This window comes from Phyllostomus discolor, chromosome 9 (genome assembly GCF_004126475.2).
Source record: "Phyllostomus discolor isolate MPI-MPIP mPhyDis1 chromosome 9, mPhyDis1.pri.v3, whole genome shotgun sequence".
NCBI classification, from domain to species: Eukaryota; Metazoa; Chordata; class Mammalia; order Chiroptera; family Phyllostomidae; genus Phyllostomus; species Phyllostomus discolor.
The window spans coordinates 105584331-105610748 of record NC_040911.2 but is presented as its reverse complement, the minus strand read 5'-3'; the positions used below and the strand labels follow the sequence as shown (position 1 = coordinate 105610748).

The window sequence follows — 26418 nt, the reverse complement described above, 5'->3', positions numbered from 1 at the left end:
CCTGCGCGGGCAACGGCCTGACTGCGCGTGCGCCCCGGCCCGGCGCAGACAGGGGTAACGGCGCTGTGGGTGGGCCCGGCCCCGCCCCTCCCTGCTGACCCCGCCCTCGGCCCCTCCCACGTGGTCGCGCCCGGCGGACTGACTGCGAGGCGCGTCCGGTAGACGCAGGGCGGGCCTTGCCCCACGGGGATGCGGAGGTCGGAAAGCCCCTGGGCGCGAGGAAAATCGCTTTCGCGCCGCACCGCGAGCCAGGACCCCTCTATGAGCACGACAGGCAGAGCGTTGGACAGCCACGGGCGGCGGGGACTGCTGCGGTGTGGGTGGCACGGGAGGATCTTTCGGGCTAGGGAGTGAAGGACTAGATGGATCCCGCCTAGAGTGTGCTGACGGCAGCAAGCCAGGCCCGGACCGCCTGTCCGTGCTCTGCCCCCCGCCGCCCTCGCCTGCATCACCTGCGCCACCTCCCTGGGGCAGAATCGCCCCTCTTTCCCAGGCCCCAGCAGAGAACCCCGCAGTGGGGACAGCCTGGTTAAGCTGTCCAGCAAAGTCAGCTGTGAACAAACACGTTTCACTATCGCAGAGCTGTTTTGTCCGAAAAGCACAAGGGAAGACATCTCAAATGACTCCCAAGTCCAGCAGTGTCATCTGAAGAAACAAACGCTACTGTCACAGCGTTGTGGTTCCTGGGTGTTGACCTCAAACACAAAGGATGGGGGGGGCTGCAATTCAGTACATGCACCTGCATGCAAGTCTGCGGGCCTGAGAGAGAGGAAGGACAGGAACGGCTTACAAGCGGGAAGAGGAGGCAGGGGTTAGGGCCGGGTAAGGGTGTGTCCACTTTGTTCACCTCCAGCTGACGGGGCCGCCTGGTAAAACTGACGAACCTAAGCTTTGGTGGCCAGTGGGACAGGGCGCGGGAGGTGTCGAATCACAGCCCTAGACTGTTGGAGGTGGACCTGATCTCAGAGCAGGGGAGTTGTGCTTGACGGCATCTGGTTTCGGGCCGTTCTTGGCCAGGCGGTTTCCCCTGCACGGGCCGCCTGACAAGCCCTTACTTGCCAGGGTTGTTGAGCCACCCTTGCTGGCCATTGGTCAGGGTCATTCTGGGTTGTGGTGTCTTCAAAGTGCAGTGCTAAGGCCTCCTTTGACTCAGGTAACCCCCCTTCTAAGTTTTTTTATTGTGGAAATATACAGATAACACAAAATGTATCACTTTAACCATTAATTACACTGGCATTAAGCACATTCACATTGTTGTGTCACCATCACCAGCGTCATCTCCAGAATGTTCTTCATCGACTGCAGCTAGAACTCTGCACCAAAAACTCTGAAGCTGTGACAGAGACAGAGCGGCAGGAGCTGGACAGGCTCTCATGCTGCCAGCACCAGAGGTGGACCCATCTGTGAAGCAGCAGTCCTTCGGACTCTGGCTGTTACGCAGCGAAGCTCAGAGACTCCTGGGAGATGAGAAACCACTGGGCCAAGCCTTCAATCGCCCCTTCTGCTCCCGCCAGTTCCCAGACTGCAAGGCAGAGGGGAGCCCACGCAGGGCCTGGAGGACCCCCTGAGGGGAGGAAGTGGAGCTGAGAGTGCAGGGAGACCGAGGCAGCCAGCAGCCCCAAAGCAGACTGGACATGAGGAACGTTGTGGAGACCTGCAGGTGCCCTTGAGGATCCCGCAGAGGATTAGCAAGCCCCTGTGTGTACGGAGACAGCCCCAGGCAGCAAAAGCATGATTAGAAGTGACAATGGCCACAGTCACATCAGGCAGGGAGAAGTGCCTGTCCCTACCAGCCAGACTGGAAGCCTGCTGGTCCATGGGACAATGGACAGAGTACACAGAGGGTCTTGCCTCAGCCAGGAGAGATAATTAGTCCCAAACTGGTCACTGCTCAGACTCCACCTAACGGTGGTCACAATGTTGTCCCAACGCGCCAAGGGTGCAGATGCCCTTGGTCAGGGCACATACAAGAAGCAACCCGTAAACAAGTGGGACAACAAATGGATTTGTCCTTCTCTCTCCCCCACAACCTTTCTTTCTCTCGACAGTCAATAAATAAAAAATAATAAACAAAGTAATATGGGGAGGCAAAAAAAAAGCAGAAAACCCTATACGACATTGGAGGAGAACAAAGTTGGAGGCCTGACACAGCCAACTTCAGGACTCACTGTGAAATTACGGTCATCAGGACAGTATGGAATCGGTGAAACCGTGGACAGATAGACTGATGGGACAGGACAGAGAGCCAAGAAATAGCCCCACACAAATGCAGTTAACTCATCTTCGACAAAGAAGCTGAGGCAGCACGGCAGAGAAAGGATAGTCTTTTCAACCATTGGTGCTGGGACAATTGGACATCCACGTGGCCCAGAATGAGGCTGGATGCAAACCTCACAACATTCAAATGAAAGTCCTACAAAGTAACGCAGAAGAAAATCTAGGTGACTTGGGTGTGGCCAGGATATTTTCCAATGATATTTTCACGATCCATGAAGTCAAACTGTGGACTTGAGGCAATCTATCCATCTTGGTATATTAATTACAACAGTGTGTCACACTGATACAAGATGCTAATGATAGGGCTCTGCACCATCTCTGCAATTTTTTTCTGTCAACCTAAAACTGCTTTCAAAAGTACAGATGGCTAATTTCTTAAAATGATAAAGTACAACCTAGAAGAAGAAGTCACACAGTATGACATGGTAAGGGGAGATTTCCAGACAAGAAGCAAATGACACCCAAGGGAAACAGATCTGTACAGGGCGTGAAGAGCCCTGGAAAGGGTGGCACGAGGGGAATGTATGTATCAGGGGGTCTCCACGGGTGTCCGGGTTCTGGCTGAGGATGAGGCTTCTTGTTTTATTCACCACAGTGCTGTCTGGCCATTTTCACTCTGGGCAAGTATTGCCTTTGTGATGACAATAAATACAAAACGTTTAATCGGTTAGGCGTTTTGCACACAGCATCCTGTTTTTGAGAAGAAGCCTGCATCTAAACCTCAGACAGTGATCAGGAAGCAGAGTGAGGGCTGCGGACGGGGCCTCTCTGGCTGGTGGAGTGGAGTCGGACACACAGGCCCTGCCGGGTGCCAGGTGTGGGGCTCCTCCCTTGTCAGCCAGGAAGGGCTGCCACAGCCGCCGCACTGCCTTTGGCAGAGGAAGGGGGTGTGGAGAACTGCCACCCCGGCCACCCCTCTGATATCTCCAGGGGACAGGGAGGTTTCATGCCCACTCCCAGTGTCCAGGCCTCTGGGATTCTTACCTGCACATGCATGAAAGAGCATTCGGCCCGGGAAGCAGAGTGAGGGTCGGATGGCCTTATACCTGAACCTTCTCTCATGCATCTGATTGGGGGGTGAAATCAGCAGGGAAAGTCTGCTCCCCAGTCCCCAGCCACTTGGGGACAGTGATAACAAGAAGCTAAATTCGCCACTAGATGTCACCACAGCACAGCTGTCCTGCTGGTACCATCCTAAGATCTCCCCAAAAAGAAAAACTATTTCTTCCCCTTTATAGCGTGTGCAGCTGGAGCTTGGAGTCCACCGGTGCTCAGACTCAGGTCAGGGCCTCTCTGCTGTTTGTCCCTCACAGGAGGCTGTGGTATCGTGTCGATCTGAAAGTATCAGTGGACTCTAACATCCATCTCTGTCTGTGCAAAACGACTCATGAAATAATTTCTCATCTTAAAACAAAACACCCTAATAAAAAGTTAGCAATGCAGGGGCACAGGGCAGGGTCCGTGGTGGCTGATTTTCTGTGTGCACTTGGCCGGGCCACGTGCCCAGGTGGCTGGTCAGACACCCGTCTGTGTGTTGCTGGGAAGGCATTCCCTTTGATGTGGTCGATGTCCAGCCTGGTCAAGCCCTTTAAGCAGAGGCACGGACCCCCTGGGAAGGAGTTGGGGATCCCCACCCCCAAAAGCCTTTGGGTGCAGCTCCTCCTGCACCTCCAGCCTGCTGGCTAGCCTGGCAGGGTCCCCACTGAGGCCTCCCTCGCAGGAAGCAGTTCGTCAAAATAAGCCTGTCATCTGTCTAATCGGTCTCCTGTCAGTCCGCTTTCTCTTGGGGACACCTGACACAAAGAGGTGGTATCAGACCAGGGTCCAGGGTCTGTGTACAGGACACCACGTTTCCGAGGATGCAGGTCCCACGGTTGAGAGTCCCCGCCCCCTTTAACAGCCGCCCCCCACCCCCCCACCCCGCCGCCCCTCACTGTCTCCTGTGACTTGGGAGAGGAGAGAGGAAAAGCTTCGGGGAGGAGCGCAAGAGGGCACCAGCCTCCATGCGGAGGGGCCGGCTTGGGAAGAGCGGACTGCAGAGCTTCTGGCTGCAGCTCAGCGTGCAGACGAGACTCGGCCGAGTCAGTCTCACTCGCATCCGAGCATCTGCATGCTGGTGTGAGTGGATACAGGCCCCCACCCCAGGGGCCTTCCGCAAAGGGGTGCCCAGGAGTCCTTCCTGGGGCCCCCACAGGGGGTTGGCCCCTTTCTCCCTTGTGGTGCCTCCTTCTGTGGTCCCCACAGCCCTCAGCCAGAGCCCTCCAGGCACCGCAAATGTCCTCTGGACCCAGCTGCCTCACGAGAACCAGAATTCCCCAAGCTTTTCCTTGACTCACAGGTTAGCTGGTGGCTGTGGGCTGGCCTGCAGGACCAGGTTCCCAGGGAGGCCAGAGTGCGCTGACACTCGGCCTGGAAGTAACCGGAAGCCCCTGATCTAAGTCTAACCCCAGAGGGCTGGAGCTCTGTCTGCCCCTACGGTGTGAGCCGGCGAGGTGCTCCGGCAACGCCACAACCTTCACTCAAAATAAAAGGAGTCTGTGCCTCATGTGCCGGGGAAGTGGCTTCAGGTGTGGCTGGACCCAGGCGCTCTGGCAAGGTCATGAGAGACCCCTCTGCCTCCTCCCCTCCCATTTCCACCCTTCTCTCCCTTTCTCAGCCCTGTCCCCCTTGAGAAGGTCCAAACTCTCTCCTACTTCAGGCTTTCTCCCTGTGGCCAGGGGAGACGGCCAGGCCAGCACCCCCACACCGTCCCCTTAACAACCGCAGCAGGAGGACTTCTCCCCGGCCCCGCCCTACGGAACCCACAGCTCGCGTGGGCCGGGTGCCCAGCGGCCGGGCTTGTCGAACACACTGGGGGCGGGGGGAGACACAGGCTCCCGCCCCACCCCCCACCGGGTGACCGGCAGCGCTGGGGACAGAGGCAGCGTCCTCACAACTCTCACAGTCGGAGTGGACTTTTATTAGGAAATCACCTGCAGACACACCGCGAAGGGCTGTGCCGTGGGCTCCGCGCGTTTCCTGAGGAGGGGGGTCACAGTGTCGGAGCCCCGGGGCACGGGGGTGGGGCGGGCGGCGCGCGGCGGCCGTCACAACCCGCGCACAGACGCGACACGACACACAGCTGCGCTGCACGCAAGCGAGCGGTGGACACAGGGTCCAGCACCGCCCGGGCCGGGGGCCGGAGGGACCGGAAGGGAAAGGAAATCCGTCTCTCTCTCCGCTGGGCCGAGGGAAGGACATCCCCAAATTATCAAAATTCCTCAGTTACAAAATACTTTCTTAAAAATCCCGTTATTAAAAGAATAAATAACAAAATATATAAAAAATAACTCGGTTGCATCAAAATTATAACTAGACGTTATAGCACGATTCTTTTGTGTGGCCTGTCTCACTGCTGGACAGCTGGTTTCACTCTGATTTCGCTGACTCCTCCCTCCTGGTGTCCTGGGGTCAGGGTCTAGGTAAAGTGGTATAAAATCAATAAATAAAGCGTCAAATAAATAGCAAACATTAACATAAAAGAGGCTGTGAACATAAATACTTACATCTTGACAAAATTAAATAATTTACAGAATAATTAAACTAACTACTTTTCATTTCTTCCAGAAAGAGCCGCTTCTCTACTCTTAAATACTAACTTGGAATCGCTGTCAGGATCGACTTGGACTCTATTTACACGTAGGGACACTGTGTTTTCAACATGTTAAATTAAAATTTACCTTTTTCGCGTCTTGACTAGATCTAAAAAAAAGCAAAACCTGGGTGGTCTCCAGTGAGGAACTGGTGCCCTGACTCGCTGCCGCTCAGCCGGGACCCAGGTGACGCGGCAGTGACGGTCCCGGCCCGGGGGACGCCCAGGGAGTCGCAGCCCTGGCCCGCCTGAGCCAGGCAGGGGGGCAGAGGCCGCAGCCCCCTGCTCAGGTCTGAGCGGTGCGGGGCGCCCGCTGCTCCCAGAGTGGGGGTGCTTTGCTGGGAGCCGGGGCGATTCCCCGGGGCGGCCCAGGCAGCTCCCTCGAGCCGGCCCGCCCTCGTCGGGCCCCCTGGGGCGGTGCTTCGGTCCATTCTTAACACAAAAGCAAAGGGACGGAAACCAGAACACACACTCGCCACACTGGCCCCGCGAGCGAGCAGAGGCGCCGCCGAGGGCCGACACCGCGGCCACCCTCCCGGCCCCCAGACCCAGGGGCTCGGTGGCCGCGCGCTCCGAAACTTCCCTGAGAACCACTGGAGACTTCCAGCTGCTCTTCGGATTGTGTTCCGAAAACAAAAATAAACCAATTTGTAATACTTCACGTTCTGCCCTCACTCGGGGAAGGGGGGGCGGAGGCCCGGCCAGCGCATCGAGGGACGGATCTCCAGGCGCCCCTTTGGGTGACCCCCGAGGCCGCCCGGGCCGCCGCCGAGGAGCCGCTGTGAGGGGGGAACTGGCGCGGGGGGGCGGGGCTCGGGAGGTAAACGGTGGAGCCGCGGGGGCCGGCCGGTCCCTGGGCGGCCTAGACCTGGATGCCCCGCACGGCCTGCTTGATGCTTTCCAGGAGGTCCTTGTTCTCGGGGTTCTGGTAGCACTCCTCGTTGGAGTACATGTCGGTGAGGGTGGTCACGTAGGCGTCGAAGTTCTGCTCACATATCGGCTCCTGGGGGACAGGGACCGTCAGCCAGCCCCGTCCGCGCAGCGGCTGGCTGTGGAGGCCGTGGAGTTGACGGGAAACCCCAAGCCCGGGCCCCAGCCAGCGCCCACCGCTCCACCTTCCAGCCGTCAAGCACGAGGGTCTGGCGGGGGGTTCACGGGAGGCCGAGGGGGCCGCAGCCGAGGGGCAGCAGCCCGCTGGGCGCAGCACCCCAGGCGCAGAGGGGTGTCCGACCCCCGCCCGCCCCGCCGCCCTGCGGCTCACCATGTGCGGGAGGCGGATGTTGGCGAGGCTCCGGATGAGGGCCTGGCTCAGGCCCGACAGCTCTAGGAACAGGGCCTCGTTCTGCTCCTCGATGAGCTTGTTCTCCTGCTCGATGGTCTTCAGGCTCTTCTCCATGGAGGAGATCTGTACCGACAGAGGCGGGGAGGCCCCGTGTCCCCCACATCCTCCCGGGCCACACCCCGTGTCCCTCTGGGGAGACCCGGGGGCCCTGGGCCGTGGTGGAGGAGGGGACACGGTGACAGAGCAGGGGATGTGTGGGGGCGTGGCTTCCGGGGCTGCTCCCTCCTGCAGGGCCGGGAGGGGCACAGAGTCCGAGGCACCTGAGCTCCCATCTAGGCCCAGCACTGCCTTCCTGTTCCTCAGCTGTCGGGGGGGTCTGCACCCACTAGAGTATCTGGCTGCCTTTTGGGTCCCCCGCCACGGAGTCCCACAGCGTGTCTGGCAGAGCTGCGGGAGGTGCGCGGAGCCTGTCCCCACAGCCCGTCACCAAGGGGCATGGCCGATGACTCCTCCAAGCGTCCCAACGGCACCCTGGGGCTTGCAGCAGGGGCGCCTCTTCTCCGGACCCCGGGGGACCCAGAAGGGACACCCAGTCAGAAGCCCAGAAGCTGTTCACAAGGGGCTCTCAGGTTCCAGTGGAGTCCCCCAGAGGACAGGGATGGCGGGGCCGCCTGCTCTGGGGGACGCGGGCCACCAGGCGAGCCTCAGGCAGGCCTGTGCGGAGGTGCGTGGCCCGTGGGGGGAAGGCAGGCCCCCTGGGGCCCTGGAGCGGACGTGCTCAGAGGGCAGCCCCCAGCCGGCTGCACTGAGAAGGAGCCGGGGCAGAGGCAGGTCCGCAGTGTCGGCGACACACGGAGTGGTCCCCGGTAAGGGATGGCCAGCTCCTCTCAGAAGGCTGTGGGCCAGGGAGAGCGCCCTCCTCCAGCCAGGTGACTCTGTGCCCGGTGGCTGGGGAGCATCAGGCTGCACCACCAGGGGGCAGGCCTCTGGCTTCGAAGGTGTGAGTGCGGCTGTGTGAGTGTCTGCCTTCCCTCCGCCTGGGCCCTCTGCAGAGCACACGGCCCCACGGCCTGGCAGGTGCTGCTTCGCCGGGCACTCGCTGTGCCGGGACCCCGGTGCCCCCGACGGCCTGGAGGACCGGGGGCTCAGCTCTGCCCCCCTGGAGAAGAGAAGAGGGGGCCCAAGGCAGAAGGACTTGGCTGGCTGGGGGCCGGCGGCCGGGGCGGGGCCACCCACCTGGGACTGCAGCTGCACCATGGCGGCCTCCATCTCCGAGTTGGACTCGTTCAGGTCTCGGATCTCCTGGTTCAGCTGCTTGATCTCCTCATCGTTGTCCAGCACTGCGGCACAGAGACCCCCGCCGTGGCCTCACCCCCGGGCCGGCGGGGGTGGGGTGGGGGGCGCGGCAGAGGCCCGCCCTCCAGGTGGAACAGGGGCCGTTCCCAAGCAGAGGCCCCCCGCTCTCTGAACTCCCCTGGGTGGGCGGCTCAGCCCCCACACCTCCCGCTGGGAAGCCAGTCTTGGAGACCACTGGCTGCGTGTCTGGGTTTTGCCTCCTGGCCCTGGGCCACAGGTAGGAAAGGACAAACCTCTCTGGCAGGTACTGACGGCCAACGTCGAAAGGCAAGTGCTTTCAGGAGACGCTGAATCTCAGGAGCCTGAGCTCCAGCCCCCGCACAGCGAGGACGTGGCCTCCGGGCTGCCAGCAGCCTCTCCGACGGCCCCCGCCCCGGGGCCCAGGTCAGAGCAGGAGGGCTGGGAGCCCAGCCATCGGGAGACCCACTGGCCCAGGTCAAAGGGTTCCTCTCCAGCATAATCCCTCTGCCTCCCCGACCCCCTGCGTGGGTAAGGCCCACACACCCAGGGAGCAAGGGTCCCCCACAGACACTGTGGGGGGGCGCCCTTACCATCGCTCGTCTTGAACTTCGTGCCGAGAACCTCGTCCCCTGAGAGTTTTCCCTTCTTCCCAGCAAAGGTCGCTCTGGGACAGCCGGACAGGCTGGAAGCAAAGGTCACATGTCAGAAAGCAGTCCAAGGTCACACGTGTCAACGACAGCCAAGTCCTCACCACTGGCAGCCTGAAAGGTCCTGGATGGAACTTTCTAGCTCATGTCTGTTTGCCCCCCACCCCGGGAGAGTCCCCCAGCTCCCTCACCCCTCGTCCAGGACCCCAGCCCCTGCCCCAAGGCCTTGTCCCCGAGTCCTGGGGGGACTGCTCACCCTCAGAGAGGCAGGCCCCACACCAGGCGTTTCTCCCAGCTGCCTGTTAGCAACCTGTCCCCCCACCCGCCTGCCCACGTCAGCTCCAGGAGGGCCCGCTGTCCTTCCTGTCCCTGCTCGACCTCCAGAGCCAGGAAAGGCTTGTGGAATGAACGAGGGGATTAACTTTATAGGTGGAGAGGCGAGGGCAAAAGCGAGGAAGAACAGGGTTCCTGGTAGGGCTGGGGGTGAGCCCGTGCACCTTGGCCATCACCTGGCACAGAGAGGACGTGGGCTGGCTGGTTGGCCTAGCCCTGGGGCAGGTGTTGGGGGGACAGGTGAGCGCCAGGCCGCTGCCCTGTTAGGGAGGGGTCCTGTCACCGGGGCCCTTGCAAATCAGGCAGAGGCCTGGCCCCAGCAGGAGGGGCAGGGCATGGGGTGCAGCAGACAGAGCTTTCCCTGAAAAGCTGGTGGCCTGCGGCCAGTCACGCGTGGACAGGATGCTCGTGACGACAGACACACAGGCGGCACAGGTTACAAGTGCCACCACCTGGCACCAACAGACATCCTCATGCCTCCCCAGCTGCCTCGGTCTTCCCTCGAGAAAGTGCAGGTCACCCCTGCGCCCCGTAGGGCCCCCGGGAGCCTCGTGCCGAGCCATGGCGGGCTCCCACCGTGCCCAGACAGGCCGGGCGGGGGGGACAGCTACCTGCGGTGCGTGAGGAAGCTCCCGTTGGCGTGGCCGGAGCCGTCACAGCCCGGAGTGGGGCAGGTGGGCCCCTCGTTCTTCAGCGACTTCCAGGAGAAGGAGGAGCCATTGAGCGAGCCCTCCTTCTGCCGGCGGGCGGCCAGCGGGCAGCCTGACGCACTCCTGTGAGAGGCGTACTTGCCGCTGATGTGGCCGAGCCCCACGCAGCCCGGGACAGGGCACCTGTACACAGAGAGGTCACAGGTGAGCCAGGGGTGCTGGAGGAAGCGCCCAGAGACCTCTCACTGGGAGTTGGCACCAAGAATGGGGCCGGGAGGCCCAGGAGTCCCAGGAGGTCAGGGTGTCCCTGAGCCAGGCAGCTTGGGGGCAGCAGGGGCCTGCCACTCCACTGCATCCCAGGTCACAGCATGACGCCCACGGGTGTCCCCGCTTGGCCACATCTGAAGTGTGTGTTCTGGAAGGACGGCCATGCGAGGCCCCAGAGCTCAGGTGGGAAGGATGTGACTCAGACACCCCCGGACACAGTGACTCAGCCCTCAGCCAGGTCAGGCTGTCGGGGGACGGGGTCCCTCTGGAAACCACAGACACTCCAGGTGAGTTACACTGAGAGAGGCTCAGAGTGCCCCCCACATGCTGCTGTCGGGGTCCCTGCGGGTGCAGGAAACAGGGTGATGCAGAGAGCTCTGGGGTCCCAGACTGGGAGCTCCCGCTGTGCCTTCTGAGCACCGACGGGGTGGGACCTTGGAGCCAACGTGTGGCTCAGAACAGGTCCCCCCCAGCTGCAGGTCCTCAGTCTCCGCCCTCCTCCCAAGGGGACTCGTCCGACCCGATGTGTGTCGCCCGCGGCCTCTGTGCTACAGACCTGCCGGGCAGACACCCAGGGCCCAGGAGGGGACACACTGCCCCAGCTTGCAGAGAGGTCCCGGGGTCCAGGGAAGTGAGAGGCCGGAAGCCACAGGGTAGGGGGTGCCCAGGGCCACCGTCAGAGGCAGCTCCGCCCACGCTCCCCCAGCCCGAGTGGCCCCTCTGCCGGCTCCCGCTCCCTCTTTAGTGGTCCAAGGGCCTCAGGCCTTCGGGGTGTCCACCCAGCCAGCCCAAGGTCATCTCAGCCTGCAGCGCGTAGTGGAGACACTGCCGGGGCCCCACAGGGGGCTTGAGGAGGTTCCTCTTCACACCTGCTCCCCAAACCGGGCCCCTCCCCGCTGGTGGGTCCCAGGGGACTCTTGGGCCCGGGTGCTCTGAGACACCGTGAGGCCCGAGCCTCACGAGACCAGAAGGCTGACAGAGGCCGCTCTGCAGCTGCAGCACCCGGTGGACCCGAGGGCCCCTTCCGCCTCCTTTACAAGCCACCCCCCGAGACACGGTCGTCTGGAGGGGGGCCGTGTTCCCGGAACTGCATTTGCAGGGGGCGTCTTCCGCCCGCCCGCCCACCGTCCAGATCTTTGAGCTGTGGGGTGACCTCACAGCAACCCATGTGGGCACCCGCTCAGGGGCGTCCGTGGCCCCCGGGCCAGCCTGAGCTGGAGCAGGGACGGGGCAGCGTCTCCTGGGTCCGACGCCACCGTAGCCACGGACGGCAGGGCACGCGGCTCCCGCCCCCGCCCCCCCAGGTCCTCCGCAGGCCACTGTGGCCAAAGTGCCAACGTGCCTTAGTCTCACACGGCACAGACCAGGGCGTCACGAAAGGGCACCCCTTCTCCGCCAGCCCACCCAGGGGCGGGGCGCTCGCATGCCAACAGAGCCCGACGCCCGCCCAGCGGGCCCGGCGCGCTGCGCGGTCTCTGCACCTGCCTACAGCTGACGCTCGGCTGCGAACATGCTGCCGCCGGGGCCGCCAGGAACACAGCCGAACCGCAGAGGCCCAGCTGCCTCTCGGAGTCTCCTTCTCCACTCAGGGGCGGAAATCTCGTTTAAAGAAAAACCCCGCCAGGCTGGCAGCACGTTAGGGGGAGGGGCACCATTGTCCCCAGTTAACTTGAAAGCCGCCGACGACGATTGGAATCGTTCGCACGGACAGCGCAACGCACTGACCGCGGCCGGCCAGGCGTCCGTCCACGCGGCCGCGGCAGAGCCCGGACTCTCCGCGGAAGAGCACCTCGCCACCCTCAGTAGGAGGCGGCATTCACGATGCCAGCCGCGTGTTTTGCGTTTTCGATTTGGCACCCACTACTCGTCACTGTAAAGTTCAAGCAGAGGAGAGGGCGCGGCCCCTCACACCAAACAGCTGACGGCGCCCTGTGAAGGGGGCAACGCTCGGGCCCTTCCCTGTGGCCGGGCAGACACCCAGGCACAGCCGGGCCAGGCTGCCCGCCTCTGCAGGGGTCTCCGGCTGTTCTCCTCCTGCCGGCCAGTGTGGGCCTATTTCCGCTCGCTCGGTGCACCAGACCCCTGACACCGAGACAGGCTCCACCCGACCAAGCCAGCCTGGGGCGCTGGGCCTGGAGGGAGCCACAGTCACCCCCTCCCACCCCGGTTGCCGGGAGGCCCGCCCCTGCTTTGCCACATCAGCTATTCACGCCCTGGGCAAACTGCATGGTGGCTGACACCGTCCGTCTGCACCTGCTGCCCGGCCCCACCTGCTCCTGAGGTTTCAAAGGGGCAGCCCCACCCACCGAGCGGGGCACGAGCACACGCACCAGCCCCAGGGGCAAGTGAGGACCACCCGCGAGGTCGGCAGAGGGTTCGGGGGACTTTGATCACGGGAGGTGCAGGGTGCACCCCCACCCCCTGCTGCGTCGAGGCCCCAGGCCAGGGCGCACCTCCAGGGCTCTCACACCGGGTGTGCGAGTGAGCAGGTGTGCGAGTGCCCACACGCAGGCCCGAAGGGTCTGTCGCCTTTCTGACCACGGCCTCCTCCTCGACCTGAGCTTCGCACCAGACCCAAGCCCCGCAGAGAGCGGTGTCCCGAGCGCCTGGGGGCGGCCCCACGCCCTGGGCCCCGTCCCCAGGTGGCCTCCAGGCGCAGGGGGGCAGGGCCCAGACCTGAGAAGCCCGGACGGGGCTGGGGCCGTGCACCTTCGACACGCTCTGCGCACGGCCCGTGCATCCTCGGGGCCCACGCGCGTGTGGGGCAGGCGAGGCCGCCCGTCCCCGGGGGCTGTGTTCGCGTGCGGGGAGCCGAGAGGGGGCGCTTCGGGGGCGGGACACAGGGGAGCCCGGCTCTGCGATGCGCAGCCCAACTCACTTCATCAGCTCGGGGTCCTCCTTGTCATCCTTCGTGGGCGTCACCTTGGCTCCGCTCTTCTTGGCACGAGGGCAGCCCGACAAGCTGGGGTTTCGGGACGAGAGACGTAACCGTGGTCCCGGGACAGCAGCTTCTCCCCCCGACCCGCCTCGCCCCCCCTCTCAGGCCTCGGGTCAGCGGCCGCTCGGTCCTGTGAGCCCCGCCTGGTCGCTGAGGACACCGACGTCCTGCGTGGCAGTCCGCACCTTCGCCCGAGGAAGAAGCCTGCCCCCCCCCCCCCCCAGCGCCCGGGCGCGGTGGACTCACCTCCGGTGTGAAGCGTAGTTTCCTGTGATGTGGCCAGAGCCGTCGCAGCCGGGCGTGGGGCACCTGCAGAGGACAGGGAGCTGGGACCAGGGCCAGCGGAGGTGCGCAGCCCCCGTGAGGACCCGCCCACCCAGCGAGGTCCCACCGTCGGCCTTCTGCCTCGACCTCTGCCCCCGGAGGCCCAGGGAGGCCGAGAGCAGAGCACAGGGCCCCTGGCCCGGCCTCCTGCAGGGATCTGGGCTACAACAACAGAAGGTTCCGAAACACAGAGGGGCCCTTCACTGTGCGCCAGAGGTCGGGGAGGCAGACCTAACGCCCGAGACTGTCTGTCTTCAGGGCGTCTCGTGGCACCGTGCGAGCACAGGAGCGTGGTCATGGGCACCCGAGACACGCCTTCCACGGCCTGGGCACCTCGGGCCGTGTTCTTGCTCAGTGAGGGGCGGCAGGTGCCGGCAGAGCGTGGAGGGGAAACACCACACACAAAGCCCACGTCGCCCACGAAACGTGTGACGAGTGCGTCCCGTGGAAGGTGGGAACCCCACTGTCGTGGATGAGCACAGGCTTTCTGCACTGCGTGTCCCTGCCCGTCCCCGGGGGGGGACAGCTGTGCTCCCGCCAGGCCTTGGCCAGCCCGCAGGCCCAGGGCCCCTCCTCCTTGCTGCCCCGGGGGCCCCACGTCCAGTGCCTCCCTGCTGGGGCAGCGGACCAGCCAGTCCAGCCACCTTCTGGCTGGGTTTTGGGGTAACTCAAACCCCACTGGGGTCGTAATGGTCCCTGACCCCATTGCACGTGGTCACATTTCAACCCGCACGCATCTGGGGCAGGAGGTTTCTGCCTTTCAGTGAACGCCACCCCCGGCTGCACCACGGCGGCTGCTCTCACTCACTCCCGCCGCGTGTCTCCGCTGTCCAGGGTGCCAGGTGCCAGCCACGAGGGCACTGGGTCCCTCGGGCATATCGGGGTGTCCCTCCCGTGGCTCTCTGCTGAGGCCACAGCCCTGTGATGCCCCGCTGCTGCACCCCCTCGAGTGAGGGTGGCCTGCCGGGTGCAGAGCTGAGCGAGGAGAGCCCTTCTCCTTGGGGGTTCAGCTGCTCAGGTGGCCACTGGGGCGCTGCTCCCTCTCAGCCTCAGTGACCGAGGGACAGAGCTCGGAGGCCCAGCATGGGCAGCTGCTGCCCTGGCCCCAAGGCCGAAGTGTGGCCCTGGGCGGCGGATAATGGCCCAGGGACGTGCGGCTCCCAAGTCTGGGGCAGAGGAGGTGACTCCTGGAGGACACACACATGGGTATCCCCTGCCAGACCCCGGCACAGGCAGGGCATCACCCCCAGGGGCCCCACGGACGCACACCTGCCCAGGCGGGTGGGACTGCCCTGCCCCTCGCTGACACCTGGCTCAGCGGCTTTTCCCAGAGACGTGTGCCAGCCCCTGACCACACTGGGCAGCAAGTGCCCTCGGGGTTTCATTGAAACCCAGAGACCCCATCACAGAGACGGCCGCTGCACCCCAGTGGCAACCAGAGGTCACCAAAGAGCCTCGCTTGCAAGGCGGCGACACGGGTGTCTGCCCCCGTGGACAGGCCACCAGCACCCATCCCTGCGGTTAAATCCCTTCACAGACTTCCAGTCTGGGGGGAGGCTGACCCTCCAGACAGCCACGTTTCTGGCCATCTCCTGCCCCTCAGCACGGGGCTCACGTGGTCGCCCACACAGCTCTGAAGTCACTCAGGCCCGCAGCCTGGGAATCCACGGACGCTAACCACAGGCAGACATGACAGCGGAATTGGAGAGCAAACAGAGAAAGGAGCAGGGGAATGGCGGCAGAAGGGAGCAGGGAAGAGGGGGAGGTTGAGGCAGAGGGCCCCATCAGGGCCGAGGGTTTGAGCTGGCTCTCTGGGCTGGACACGGGACCAGTCCAGATGGGCGGAGCCTCCTGGAACCTGCTTCACGGCGGCGACCCCCAGCAAGACCACCTGGGGCTGCACCCGCCGGCCCAGGGGCAGAGGCAGGGAGCCCCTGGCCAGGATGGGCACAGAGCCGCTCCCCCCAACTGCCTTCCCCCAGCTGCCGGGGCAGGCGCGACCCCAGAGCTTCCCGCCCTGCCTCCGGGTCAGCTCGGGTCCCCTCAGAGGCTCCAGGGACTCGTCTAGACTCAGGACCTCCCAACGCAGAGCCCCGAGGGGCGAGGAGCAGCCCAGGAGATGGGGGCCCGAGGGCCCGAGTGGGGCCTCCTTCCCCAGCCTGGGAGCCTGGGAGCCTGGGAGCCTGGGCCCAGTGGGGCCCAGCTCAGCTGAAGGCTTGGAAACCAAAGTCAGGGACCATCTGGGCTCCTGCCCCAAGAGGACACCACTGCCTGGGGAGCCTCGGGCAGGAGCATCTCATCCAGCAGGGCCATCAAGCAGGTGCTGTGCCCGGGCCGGCCCCGGCCTGCCAGCCTGCTGCCGGGGACACGGAGGGGCAGAAGCAGCATGAGGAGGGCAAGACAGAGAGAGGGGGTGGACCGGGAGGAGGCGGCGAGACACACCTGGGGGACCAGGGGCCAAGGCACAGGTGCCGGAGGGGTTGCCGAGAAGGGAGGGGCCGAAGCGCCCCCTCTCATCAGCAGCACCCCCTCACGGAGCACAAGCTGGGACAGGCGCCAGGCACGGCCAGTTTGGGGCTCTCCCAACCCCAAGTGTGGGGAGAGAGCGGGGTCCTCAGAACCGGGAGCGAATGGGGCGGGCTGCCAGGGGCCGGAGGCAGTTTCTGCAGCCCTCGGCCCCCCGAGAGGCTGGCAGGGCCAAGGGCAGCCCAGGAGCCTACAGCGGCCCCACGGATGGTTGCGGACAGACAGACAGACAGACAGACAGACAGCAGCACTCAGAGCAGGGAGACACAGCAGTGGCGGCCCCAGCCAAGCAGAATCAGCCCCTCCACAGTCTGGCCTCTCTGCTCTGCCCCGCCCTGTGGGCGAGGCCGGCGGCGGCAGCTGGAGCCCTGTGGAGGGCTGGTTCGGGCTGGGGCCTGGCGGAAGGGACAGCGAAGCCAGGGGGCCGCCCAAGAGACGGGCGGCCAGGAGGGCAGACATACTTGAGGTCAGCAGAATGGGCAGCCATGAGGTTTCTGAGGCTCTTGTCAGCAAGAGGGCAACCAGAGAGGCTGAAAGAGAAGAGAGGGGGTAAGCCGGAGAGGGGAGCAGAGCAGGAGAGCAGGAAGACCCGCCGCGCAGCGCCCCGGCCAGGCCGGCCCGAGGGGGACGAACCTGCGGTGGGAGGCATAGTTCCCAGTGATGTGGCCACTGCCGTCACAGCCGGGGGTGGGGCAGCTGGACAAAGGAAAAAGAGCGTCAGGAGAGAGAGCGAGGCCTACCTGCCAGGCCTGCCTGGCCGAGCCTGCGTGGGGACAGAGGTGGCACCTGCCACCCGCAGGCCGAGGGCAACGCCCCGACCTGGCCCCTCAGAGTTCAGCCGCAGCCGCGGGCAGCAACTCCCCGACACGACTCAACGCAGGAAGGAAAAAGGAACCAAGTCAAAGCTCAGTGTGAAGGGAGAATGCCACTAGAGCACACGTGTTTCACACACACATGCGCCGGTGCCCACGCACACGCAGGGAGTCCCTTCCTGAAGCACATGGCCTTCCCAGAGGACCGGGCCCAGGGCCAGGACCTGGCTGTCCTGGGGGGCCAGCTCCAGAGCAGGAGACTCAGGACAAGACGAGGGCACCCAGCACCCACGGAGCTGGGCCCCTCTGCAGCAGGTGCCACGTACGGCCTCGCACGGGCCCGAGAGAGGGGTGCCCAGTGGGGTCGACCAGAAGGCCAAGGATGGCCCCTGACTACGGATGGCTCCCCTGCTCGTGTGATGTCTGGGCAGCCCCCTGGGGACAGGCTCGAAGGGCTAGTCGGGCGGCCAGAACCGGCCACGGAGCCCTGAGACCACACACAGGCCAGGCCTGGCACCCTGCGGCGGGGCAGACCGCCGCGGCCCAGAGGGGCCGGCCCCCTCCCTGCTGCACAGTGGGCCGGAACGGGGCTCTTCCTCGTCCTCAACCGCACTGGGGTGCAGCCGAGAGCCCCGCACAGCGCAGAGGGGACGGGAAGCCTGCCCCCTATCGCCCGTGGAGCCGGTTCCAGTGAGGGACACCCACCCTCTGCCCACCGAGGGCAGCGGAAGGCCCCGGCCGGCCAGCATCCCAGGCCCGTCCCCGCCGCGCTCCCCCCCGGGCTGTGCGGGGTCTCCGAGGAGCCCTGTCGGCTGGGCGGGCACTTACGTGAGCAGCTCCTTCTTTATGTCCTTGGAGAGAAACTTCAGCTTAAAGTTGGTCAGGGTGACTTCCCCGGGGTACTTCCGCTCCTCAAAATTCTCTTCCGACACTTCCTGGTCATCTGCTTCAGAAGAAGCAAAAGAATGGGCTGCTGGCTCTGACTGCAAAAGACCAGCAGGGAGAGGTTTTAACCGCTGGCGGGGCCGGGCGCCCGGCCCGGGGCGAGGGAGAGGGACCCTTCAGAGCAGTGTCCACACAGGCTGCGTCTGGCGTCTCCTGTCTTCGACTTGGGAGGAAGATTGCCCACCCCCCAGGCACAGAAGGCAGCCCCTCAAGGGGCTGAAGCACCCCCCACCTCAGCCAGAGCTGCCCCACCAACAGGGGCTTCCCGACGCCCCCAGCAGCCCGCCCCAGGCAGGTGTTTGCAGCGGCTCGCAGGACCCAGACGCCTGCCCCGTGCTTCTGCAGTCTGCCCCCAGCCACTGGGACCTGCAGCTGAGGGCAGCCGCTCTCGGGACTGGAGGGGCCTGGGGAGGGGGCACCCGGAGACGAGGCCCAGAAAAAAGACAGCTCGAGGCCTCGTCACTATGGACTCATTGGCCTGAGCAAGTTGCACAAAGCTGCCCTTCCGGATGGACAGGGCTCCCAGACCAGGAGAGCGTCCCGGGGCTCAGGGACCCAGGGTGGTGAGCAGGATCTGTGGCCTGAGGCTGGGTCGAGGGGACTGCAAGGGGGCCACCATCTGTCCCAGGACGGGCAGCGCCGGAAGGGGGTCTGAGTCATGGTCTGGAGCCCAAGCACAGGGACCCAGGAGGCCTGGCTTGGGAGGGGTTGCTAGGAGTGACCCAATGCCTGGGCTGTGGGGCCCCCAAGCAGACTTCTTCCTGGAGCGTGGGTGGTGTCCGCCGGAAGAGGGCGGGCTGCAGTGGGTGGGAACCTCAGGGTCCCTGAGACCTGGGTCACCCCCCAGAGGACAGTGACAGCCCTGGGAGGACACAGGGTGCTCGGGAAGAAGGGGACCCCTTTGGAACCGCCCTCCACCAGCCGCATCTCAGTCGTCTGGAGGAACTGGACAGGGACTGTCTGCCACCCCAGACCACAGCCCCCGCAGAGACGCCAGTTCCGTGTCCTTTACTGGGCGGTGCTTGTCCTGGAACTCAGGCCACTGCCCACTGGGGGCTCCTCCCGCAGCCAGGAGTCCCCTCCCGCCTCTAGCTAGGGAGCCAGGCAGCCTGAGCATCCTGGGGACCATCGAAAGGGCTGCTACCAGAGCTCAGGGTGTCCCTGTTTGGCGGGAGGCCCGCAACACCTGGGGATTCGGAGACGTGCCCAAGGCACCACCCCCTGGGGTCTGAAAGAAGCTGCCTCTCCCCTAGGCCCTCAGAGGCCCCGGTCGCACATCCTCAGGGGGAAGAGACCACCCCTCTCGGACCAGTCTAGGACTCGGCATCGCCCAGCGAGGAGAACTCTCCCGGGGGCAGGCTTCAGCTTGGCCGTGTGGACGGTGGGGGGCCCTGGGCACACAGGGACAGGAGCCCGGGAGCCTCTGCCCCAAGAAACAGCCCTCGGGCTGCCGGACCTACCTCCTCAGGCTCCTCCTCCCGCTGGCGGCTGGGCTTGGTGTAGTCCAGGGGCCGGTCCCACTCCTCCTGGCGGGACCCCTGGCTGGACTGGGGTGAGGTCATGGAGCTGCCGGGGGCGCCGGCGCCGCTCTGGCGCTGGGAGGTGTCGGGAGACCGCACCCCGGGGCTGCCGCCGCCGCCGCCGGGGAACGCACTCTCCCGCCTGCGGTGCTTGTGCATGCTCAGGTCCAGGGTCCCGTTCTCGTCCACCTCGATGTCCGCGGCCTGCAACGCAAAGGCGCCAGCTGCGTCCGGGCCCGCCCCTGCCGGCGGGCCTCGGTGCTCAGCTCAGCCTGGCAGGGACCCTGGACACGTCCGTCACAAGGACGCAGAGCCCGGCAGGACAGATCCGAGAGGCGAGTCCCGGGACCCGCGTGGAGGAGACGCCGCCCCCTCCTTCCCGTGCCCTGCACCGCCGGCCGGACCCTGGAGAGCAGGGCACCGCCCTCAGACACGGGGAGACGCGCGGGACACTCGTGCGCACAGCCCTGGGGGGGCCCCCTTAGGCCCAGCACGCAGCCCTCGAAGGCACCCACCCGAGCGAGCTCTCCGGTTAGCGGGGGCCAGGGCTGGGGGGGACCCTCCCCGCAGAGACACGGGGCGGCCCTGACCGGTAAATCCCCGCCGCTCTCTGCCCAGCAGGGCCCGCAGGGACACACCGACCTTGCTGGGTGCGTCCTGCGGCTTCGTGCTGAGGTTCTCGGGCATCTCCCAGCAGCGGGTGGAGAGGTTCAGGATGGCGGTGGCGGCCATGTGCGCGGCCTCCGCGTCGTGCGTGTAGTCGAAGCCTGCGGGAGAGGATGGGGAGCGGGAGGTGTGGCTGGGGGGACAGGCCCTCGGGAGGGGCTCGGCTGCAGGAAGGGACGGTACCGGGCTGAGGCCCAGCGTGCACCGCAGGAGGGCGCAGACGCACGGGGGCTTGGGGGCAGCTGGGCGCACGGGGCCCGGCTGCGGGACAGGGGGCTTGGGCTCACACCTGCTCACCCCACCCCTCTGCTCTCCTGTTTGGGACCGAGGAGGCTATTTCTGGCCTGACCAAAATTTGCACAGAAAGACCAAAACCCTCCAAAGACATTCCAGCATCCCTGATATTTCAAACAAAAATAGGTTGTACATCGGTTTTGGAAAGACCAAAGAATTCTGTGAACAGGATGCACGTTTGGAATATCATCCAAGCATGAAAAGTGCATCAGACGTCTCACAAGGCTAACTTTGGTGTCCCTGCTTTAACAAAGCAACAGTATTGTTCAAATAAACATGAGGTCTAAAACGTTATCTGTTCTGCTCATCGTGCGGCAGCCATAAAATCACTCTCAGGTCTGGGAGCCCTGCAACGCCCCCAGCAACCTCCCAGGAGCTGGGAAAGGGCAGGAGTCGGCGGGAGGCAGTGCGGGAGGGCAGGCTCCGCTGGCAGTTGTATCGAATTGTGTCAGTCGGTACTTCTGTTACTAACATGTGGGACACTCCAGGTTCCCCCAGGAGATGCCAGTTCCAATCACAGGTACATGGGGCGGCGGGGGGCGCGGGGGGGCTTCTCCATGTCACATGCATTTCCAGGGCTAACGGGCTGGCAACCCACAAATTAGTGCAATAAATGACAAAAAAAACCTGGAAGGATCGAGCCCCAATGTTCATTTTTGTGGGTACGGGCACCCAGAAAATTTGTAGCTAGTATCACAAATAACACACTGTATCTAGCAAGGCGGTGCCGGCAATGGCTCTTGTCAGGCAGGGCACCAGGCTCTCACGGCCGGCTGCACTCAGCTCCGCACACACACACGGTGGCTGCTGGGCCGCCGTGCCCGGTCACCAGGCCGGGGGAAGGCAGCCGGGGAGGGGGTCTTCCCAGGCCACACCACGCCAGCCAAGTTGTTCCTTATTGCTGGACACACACACCACAGAGGACTCGGCTTTGTCTCGCCGACGGTGAGGGGGCACGTGGGGTTTGAAGGTGAGCAGGAGGGTGGGCGCTGGGGCAGCGAGGGCCTGCTCTGTCCCCTCAGGCCCCAGGGCAGAGGGCCGGGGTCCCCCTCCACGGGTCCTCACCTCACACCCCCAGGAGCACCCCCCAACTTACACTTAAAGGCTTTGGGTGAGGTTTCGCTGGTCTGAATCTTTGGGGCAAGCATGCGTTTGCCAAAAACCTGAGCATCAAAACTCGCGTAGTCGAAGGTGACCTTGGAGAACTTCTCCAGCTCCTTGGCCAGGTTGGCCCTGGGCGTGGCAGGGCCCACGCTGGGCCGGTAGCCTCCGTACGGAGGGACCTCGAGCTGCTTCACGAAGCACATGGGTCTGGGGTGCGGGGCAGGTGCAGAGCCGTGAGGACAGGACCCAGGGGCCTGTCGCTCCCCCACAGCCGGCGCAGGGGCCCCTCGGAGCCCCGTGAGGACAGACACCGGGAGCCCCCCCCCACGCCCCACCACTGACGGGGGCCTGGGAGGAAGAGCGGCAGGTCCCCTGCAGACGGCACAGCCGGGGGAGGGAGGGAGGGCCTGGACTTCGCCCCCAGAGCTCAGGAGAGCAGGGCTCTGGCAGCTCAGCTGCCTTGCCCGGGCGGGGGCGGGGCGGGGAGGGGGCATGATCTGGGGCGTGTTCCCGAGAACCGAGACTCAGCTCTCCCTGGGCAACGGCAGGGCGGGGTCAGGGGCCAGCAGGAGAGGACCACTGCCGGTGTTCACCGTTCACCGTCCCTGGGGCTCTTGGAAGAGCTCAGGTGTTTCAATGCACACAGGGGGTGCGAGCCCCAGGCCCGGGGAGGCCGCTCAGGAGACCGGGACCGGGCCGGGCGTGGGGGCGGGGGGGGCTTCTGTTCCCATCGGCTCAGACAGAAGGGACCAAAAGGAGAACGGGAACCCCCCACCCGCCCCTGCAGTGGACTGGGGACCGTCCTGTGCGCCCCAGCCCGGCCTGGGGGGCCCCGGCTGCCCGAGGCGTGTGCACCCACCTGAGGATCCGGTCCGAATTGGAGCCAGCCTTGGAGGGGTCTCCCGCCTGCGGCTGCTGCTTCTCGTGAGACTTGGCTAGTTTTTCGGCAGCAGCAATGGGACACCCGGACAAACTAGAGAAGGACATGGGGACATCTGAGCCCTCTCCCCCAGGCCCTGCCTGTCGAGCCGGGTTCGTGCCCCCGGACCGCCAGCTGCGCGGGTGGTCAGCTCGGGGAGGCTCTGAGCCAGCAACACGCAGGGCCTGCCCCGACCTTGTGCCGACCCTGAGGGCCACGGCAGGCCCCGCACGCCCCATCCCTGCCCCCACTCAGCCCCATGGGTACCTTCTGTGTGTGTTGCGGTTGCTGTTCACGTGGCCCTGGCCCGTGCAGCCGGGGGTGGGGCACTTGAGCACGTTCTCGTGCATGGCCAAGACTGAAAGGAGACGGGGGCGGGGGTGAGTGCAGCCGGTCTGAGGCCTGCAGCTTCCGAGGGCAGGCATGCGGCAGGCTGGGGTGGCGGTCCTCAGCCCAGTCCCCACTCCACCCCGCCATGGCCTCTGCCTCCTGGGGCTGAAACCAGCTCAGCCTCAGAGCCTCTGGCTGCTCTGTGACAGGCCCCTGTCAACCTCAAGTCCACAGTTGCCACCTCCAGCCCAGAAGTCAGGACGGGCTTCCCGTGAGCCTCCGGAGCACAGAGGCTGCCCCTGCTGGTGGCCTGTCTCCCCTCGGGACGCCTGTGCCCGGGGCTGCCTTCTGGGGGCCCTGGCCCTGGCTGACATCTCCAGGTGTCCCCAGCCCTATAGGGCTTGAGTTTGGGCATCGGGACAGTGCCAACCCAAGGGACAGGGCCCCGAGCGCCACCAGCCAAACACCAGAGCGGCCCGGGCTCTGCAGAGCTACTCACTCTCCGGAGGGATCCTGTCCTTGTGGGGGCAGCCGGACAGGCTGCGGTGGTGAGGGTACAGGCCAGTCACGTGCCCGGTGCCGTCGCAGCCTGGAGTCGGGCACTTGATCTCCCGCTTCTCTGCTCTGGAGGCATCTGCACAGACACGGCACACCCGTCGGGGGTGGCCAGGGAGCCGTGTGGCGGGCGGCGAACAGTGGCGGGGGGGGGGACTGCTGAGCCTCCCTCTAGCTGTCCGTTGGGCGGGGTGGGGAGAAGCCAGGCCGCCCATGAGCCTGAGAGGGGCTGGGGCTGGAGGGCACGGCAACTCCCAAGGTCTGCCCAGGGCTGACCAAGCTGCCCAGACCGTGGACAGGACGCACAGAGGGGTGAAGGGCCCGGAGGGCAGCTGGCACCGGCCCCTCCCCCCGGCCTCAGAGCCGGGGCAAACCGCCTAGAGCCCCCACGCCTGGCTCGAGGCCCGGCCTCTGCACACAGAGGTGAAGCTGCTGTGACGAGGTCCCTGCCGGGACACGTCCTTTGCAGTTGACGAAATGAGCAAAGAGGTTAAGGAGCTTACTCAAGGTCACGTGACTAGAAAGTGCCGGGGCAGAGCTTGAAGCTCACACCTCAGTTACTGGCCGCCTCCAGCCTGCAGGAGCCCGGAGAGGTCCCTAGGGCGCGTGGGGCCCGGAGGGTGCCTGTCAGGTCTCAAACAACCTCCGGAGCGGGGCCTTGCCCGGAGAAACACCTGGCAGGGGTGGGGGGGGCAGCCCCTCCGGGAGCACCCGGAAGCCACAGGGCCACACTCGAAGGGCGGGTGGGCTCGCCGACCCCCTCCCGACACCAGCTTCCTGGCGAGCCGGCCTCCGTGCAGACGCCCTGGGTCTGCGCCTCGGCCCCTGCCCCAGGCGTCCTGTGTCCCAAGGCCTGTTGCCCCCAGGCCATAGCTTGGTCCCCTGCCTCTGCCCCTGGGTCCACACCCTCAACATCCTCCTGAAAGCAGGATACGGCATCTGGGACCCCTCATGTCTGTCCCACAGGAATGAGTCCTGAACACCCAGGGCCCTGGGCTGTCACTCTGTGTCCCTGTGTCCCCTGGCGTGCCCCTTTCCCGCCGTGTCCCACTGCTCCGTGGGCAGCCCCCCCACCCCCAGACTGAAACCTCACACCACCCCGAGTCTCTGTCCCCTGCATGCGGGCCTCCTTGTGCCCGTGGCCCTGCGCCGGCCCGACTGCTTCCCTGAAGCCCACGCCACCCTGGAGGGGTCTGCCCTCCACAAGTATCCTCGGGCTGGAACAACGTTCCCGTCCCTGTCCCCTCGGCTGTGCCCCTGAGTGTCGGCCACTGGGCCGGAGCCACACGAGTGGGTGTTCTCGGTGTCTCCACGAGCCAGGAGGCCCCGAGCTGCAGCTGACTCACGTCCCACCACGGCCCGGTCTGTCCCACCACAACCCCGGGACTCCCCAGGCGGCGGCCGAGCCACGGGGCCACGACCGTGCTCTGCGTCCCGTGCGTCCTGGTCCCCAGGGGGCGCCGGGCCCCGCCCCCAGCCCGGGGGCCTCGGGAGGTCTGGGTGCGCACGCCGCGCCAGCCCTACCTTTGCTGCCGTAAGTCTTGCGCGCGGCGTCCAGGGGCCTGGCCGCCTTCGGGGGCTCGCCCGGGCCCTGCTCCGGGGGCCCGCACGCGGCGCGCACCTGCTCCGCCTTCAGGGCGATGGCCTGCTCCAGGAGGCCCAGGTTGCCGCGCGTCAGCACGTCGTACATCTCCGACTCGTCCGTGACCGCGGACTGCTGGGAGCAGCCGTCCTCGTCCTTGCTGTCCTCCGAGCGCAGCTCTGCCGCCAGCGCGGCGTCCGGCCGGGGCCCGGGGGGCTCGGGGGCCTGCGGGGGGGCAGCCTCCTCGTCCTCCTCCTCCTCTTCCTCCTCCTCCTCCTCCTCGTCCTCCCCTTCCTCCTCCTCCTCCTCCTCCTCCTCCTCCTCCTCCTCCTGGCCCGGGGAGCCTTTCTGTGGGCTGGGCTCCTCGCTGGTCAGGCCCTCCAGGGCCTGCGGACTCAGCTCCTGGCAGCGCTCACTGGTGACCTCGATGACCTCCTCCGTGTCCTCGGGCGGGACGAACACGGCCCCTTCCCCTTCGTCGCTGGAGGCCCCCTCCTCGGCTTCCTCCGGGACCAGGCACACGGCGCCAGGGCCCAGCTGGGCTCCCTGTCCCGAGCCCTCCCGGACCAGGGTCTCCCCGGCCACTTGGCCCAAGTTCAGGAGCGAAGTTGCGATGGCTTCCTGGTAGCTGCCGTAGCTGCCTTTGGAGGGGCCCGTGGGGTTGCCCACAGGGTGGGGTCCAAAGTGGGACTTAGTGGGGCTCCTCCCTGCACAAGATCAGAAAAGACATGTGGCGGGGGGGGGGGGGGGCGGGTGTCTGGGGCTCTGGTCCCCACCCCCCGACACAGCCCAAAACACGGAACCCCAGAAACAGGGCTCAGTGGGGTCCCGTGCGTCGCCACCTGTCTGCACCGAGATTGTGGGGAATTTCTACGGGGGACAGATGGGTCACTGCTACTGCACTTTTAAAGCCATTGTAGTACTTTCTCAGGTCGTTTCTCAAAACGGAGCTCAACCATTTAAAAATTGCTTCAGCCCTGGCTGGTGTGGCTCAGCGGATTGACCACCGGCCTGTGAACCAAAGAGTCGCAGGTTCCATTCCCAGTCAGGGCACAGGCCTGGGTTGTGGGGCCAGGTCCCCAGCAGGGGGCGTGTAAGAGGCGACCTCACATGGATGTTTCTCTCCCTCGCTTTCTCCCTCCCTTCCCCTCTCTAGAAATAAATAAAATCTTTTAAAAAATAAAAATAAAACTTGTTTCAAAATCAAAAAGCACCAAACAAATTCATACTTTTTAAAGGACCTAAATTTAAAGGTGGTAATGGCCACGACCAAGACCCACGGCGCTCACAGCACACGGGGCCTGTGGGGGCCCATGGGGCTCAGGAGCACCGGGCACCCTGCAGCCACGCTTTGGGGGTGCGCAGTGGGCGGGGCAGTGGCGGCTGACCCCAGACTCCCTGCTTTGTGAGGAAGTGGTCTGGGAGGCCACGCCAGAGTCCTGGAGGGAGGTGCGTGTGGGGCCCGCCAGGGGCAGCTCCAAAATAGAATAAGGACCCAC

The 26418-nt window shown here is 65.0% G+C and overlaps 1 protein-coding gene across 5 annotated transcripts in view; it reads right to left on the bottom strand.

Moving 5' to 3' along the window:
• Positions 1-5215: 5215 nt before the first annotated feature.
• Positions 5216-26418, bottom strand: part of MYT1 (myelin transcription factor 1) — a 46396-nt gene continuing 25193 nt past the window's right edge. For 3 of the 5 annotated variants that reach the window (XM_036010060.1, XM_036010062.1, XM_028524427.2), the window contains 17 exons: positions 24862-25626; positions 23282-23416; positions 22720-22810; positions 22393-22506; positions 21526-21740; positions 20112-20236; positions 19410-19673; positions 17833-17987; positions 16826-16888; positions 16654-16722; positions 13589-13651; positions 13283-13366; positions 10099-10320; positions 9098-9189; positions 8427-8530; positions 7170-7313; positions 5216-6911 (listed from right to left, as the gene is read on the bottom strand). In XM_036010060.1, coding sequence (XP_035865953.1) covers positions 6771-6911; positions 7170-7313; positions 8427-8530; positions 9098-9189; positions 10099-10320; positions 13283-13366; positions 13589-13651; positions 16654-16722; positions 16826-16888; positions 17833-17987; positions 19410-19673; positions 20112-20236; positions 21526-21740; positions 22393-22506; positions 22720-22810; positions 23282-23416; positions 24862-25626 — 2846 coding nt within the window. In that variant the 3' untranslated portion in view covers positions 5216-6770. The remainder of the gene's footprint in view (positions 6912-7169; positions 7314-8426; positions 8531-9097; positions 9190-10098; positions 10321-13282; positions 13367-13588; positions 13652-16653; positions 16723-16825; positions 16889-17832; positions 17988-19409; positions 19674-20111; positions 20237-21525; positions 21741-22392; positions 22507-22719; positions 22811-23281; positions 23417-24861; positions 25627-26418) is intronic. The other 2 variants (XM_036010061.1, XM_036010063.1) reach the window with 2 other exon arrangements.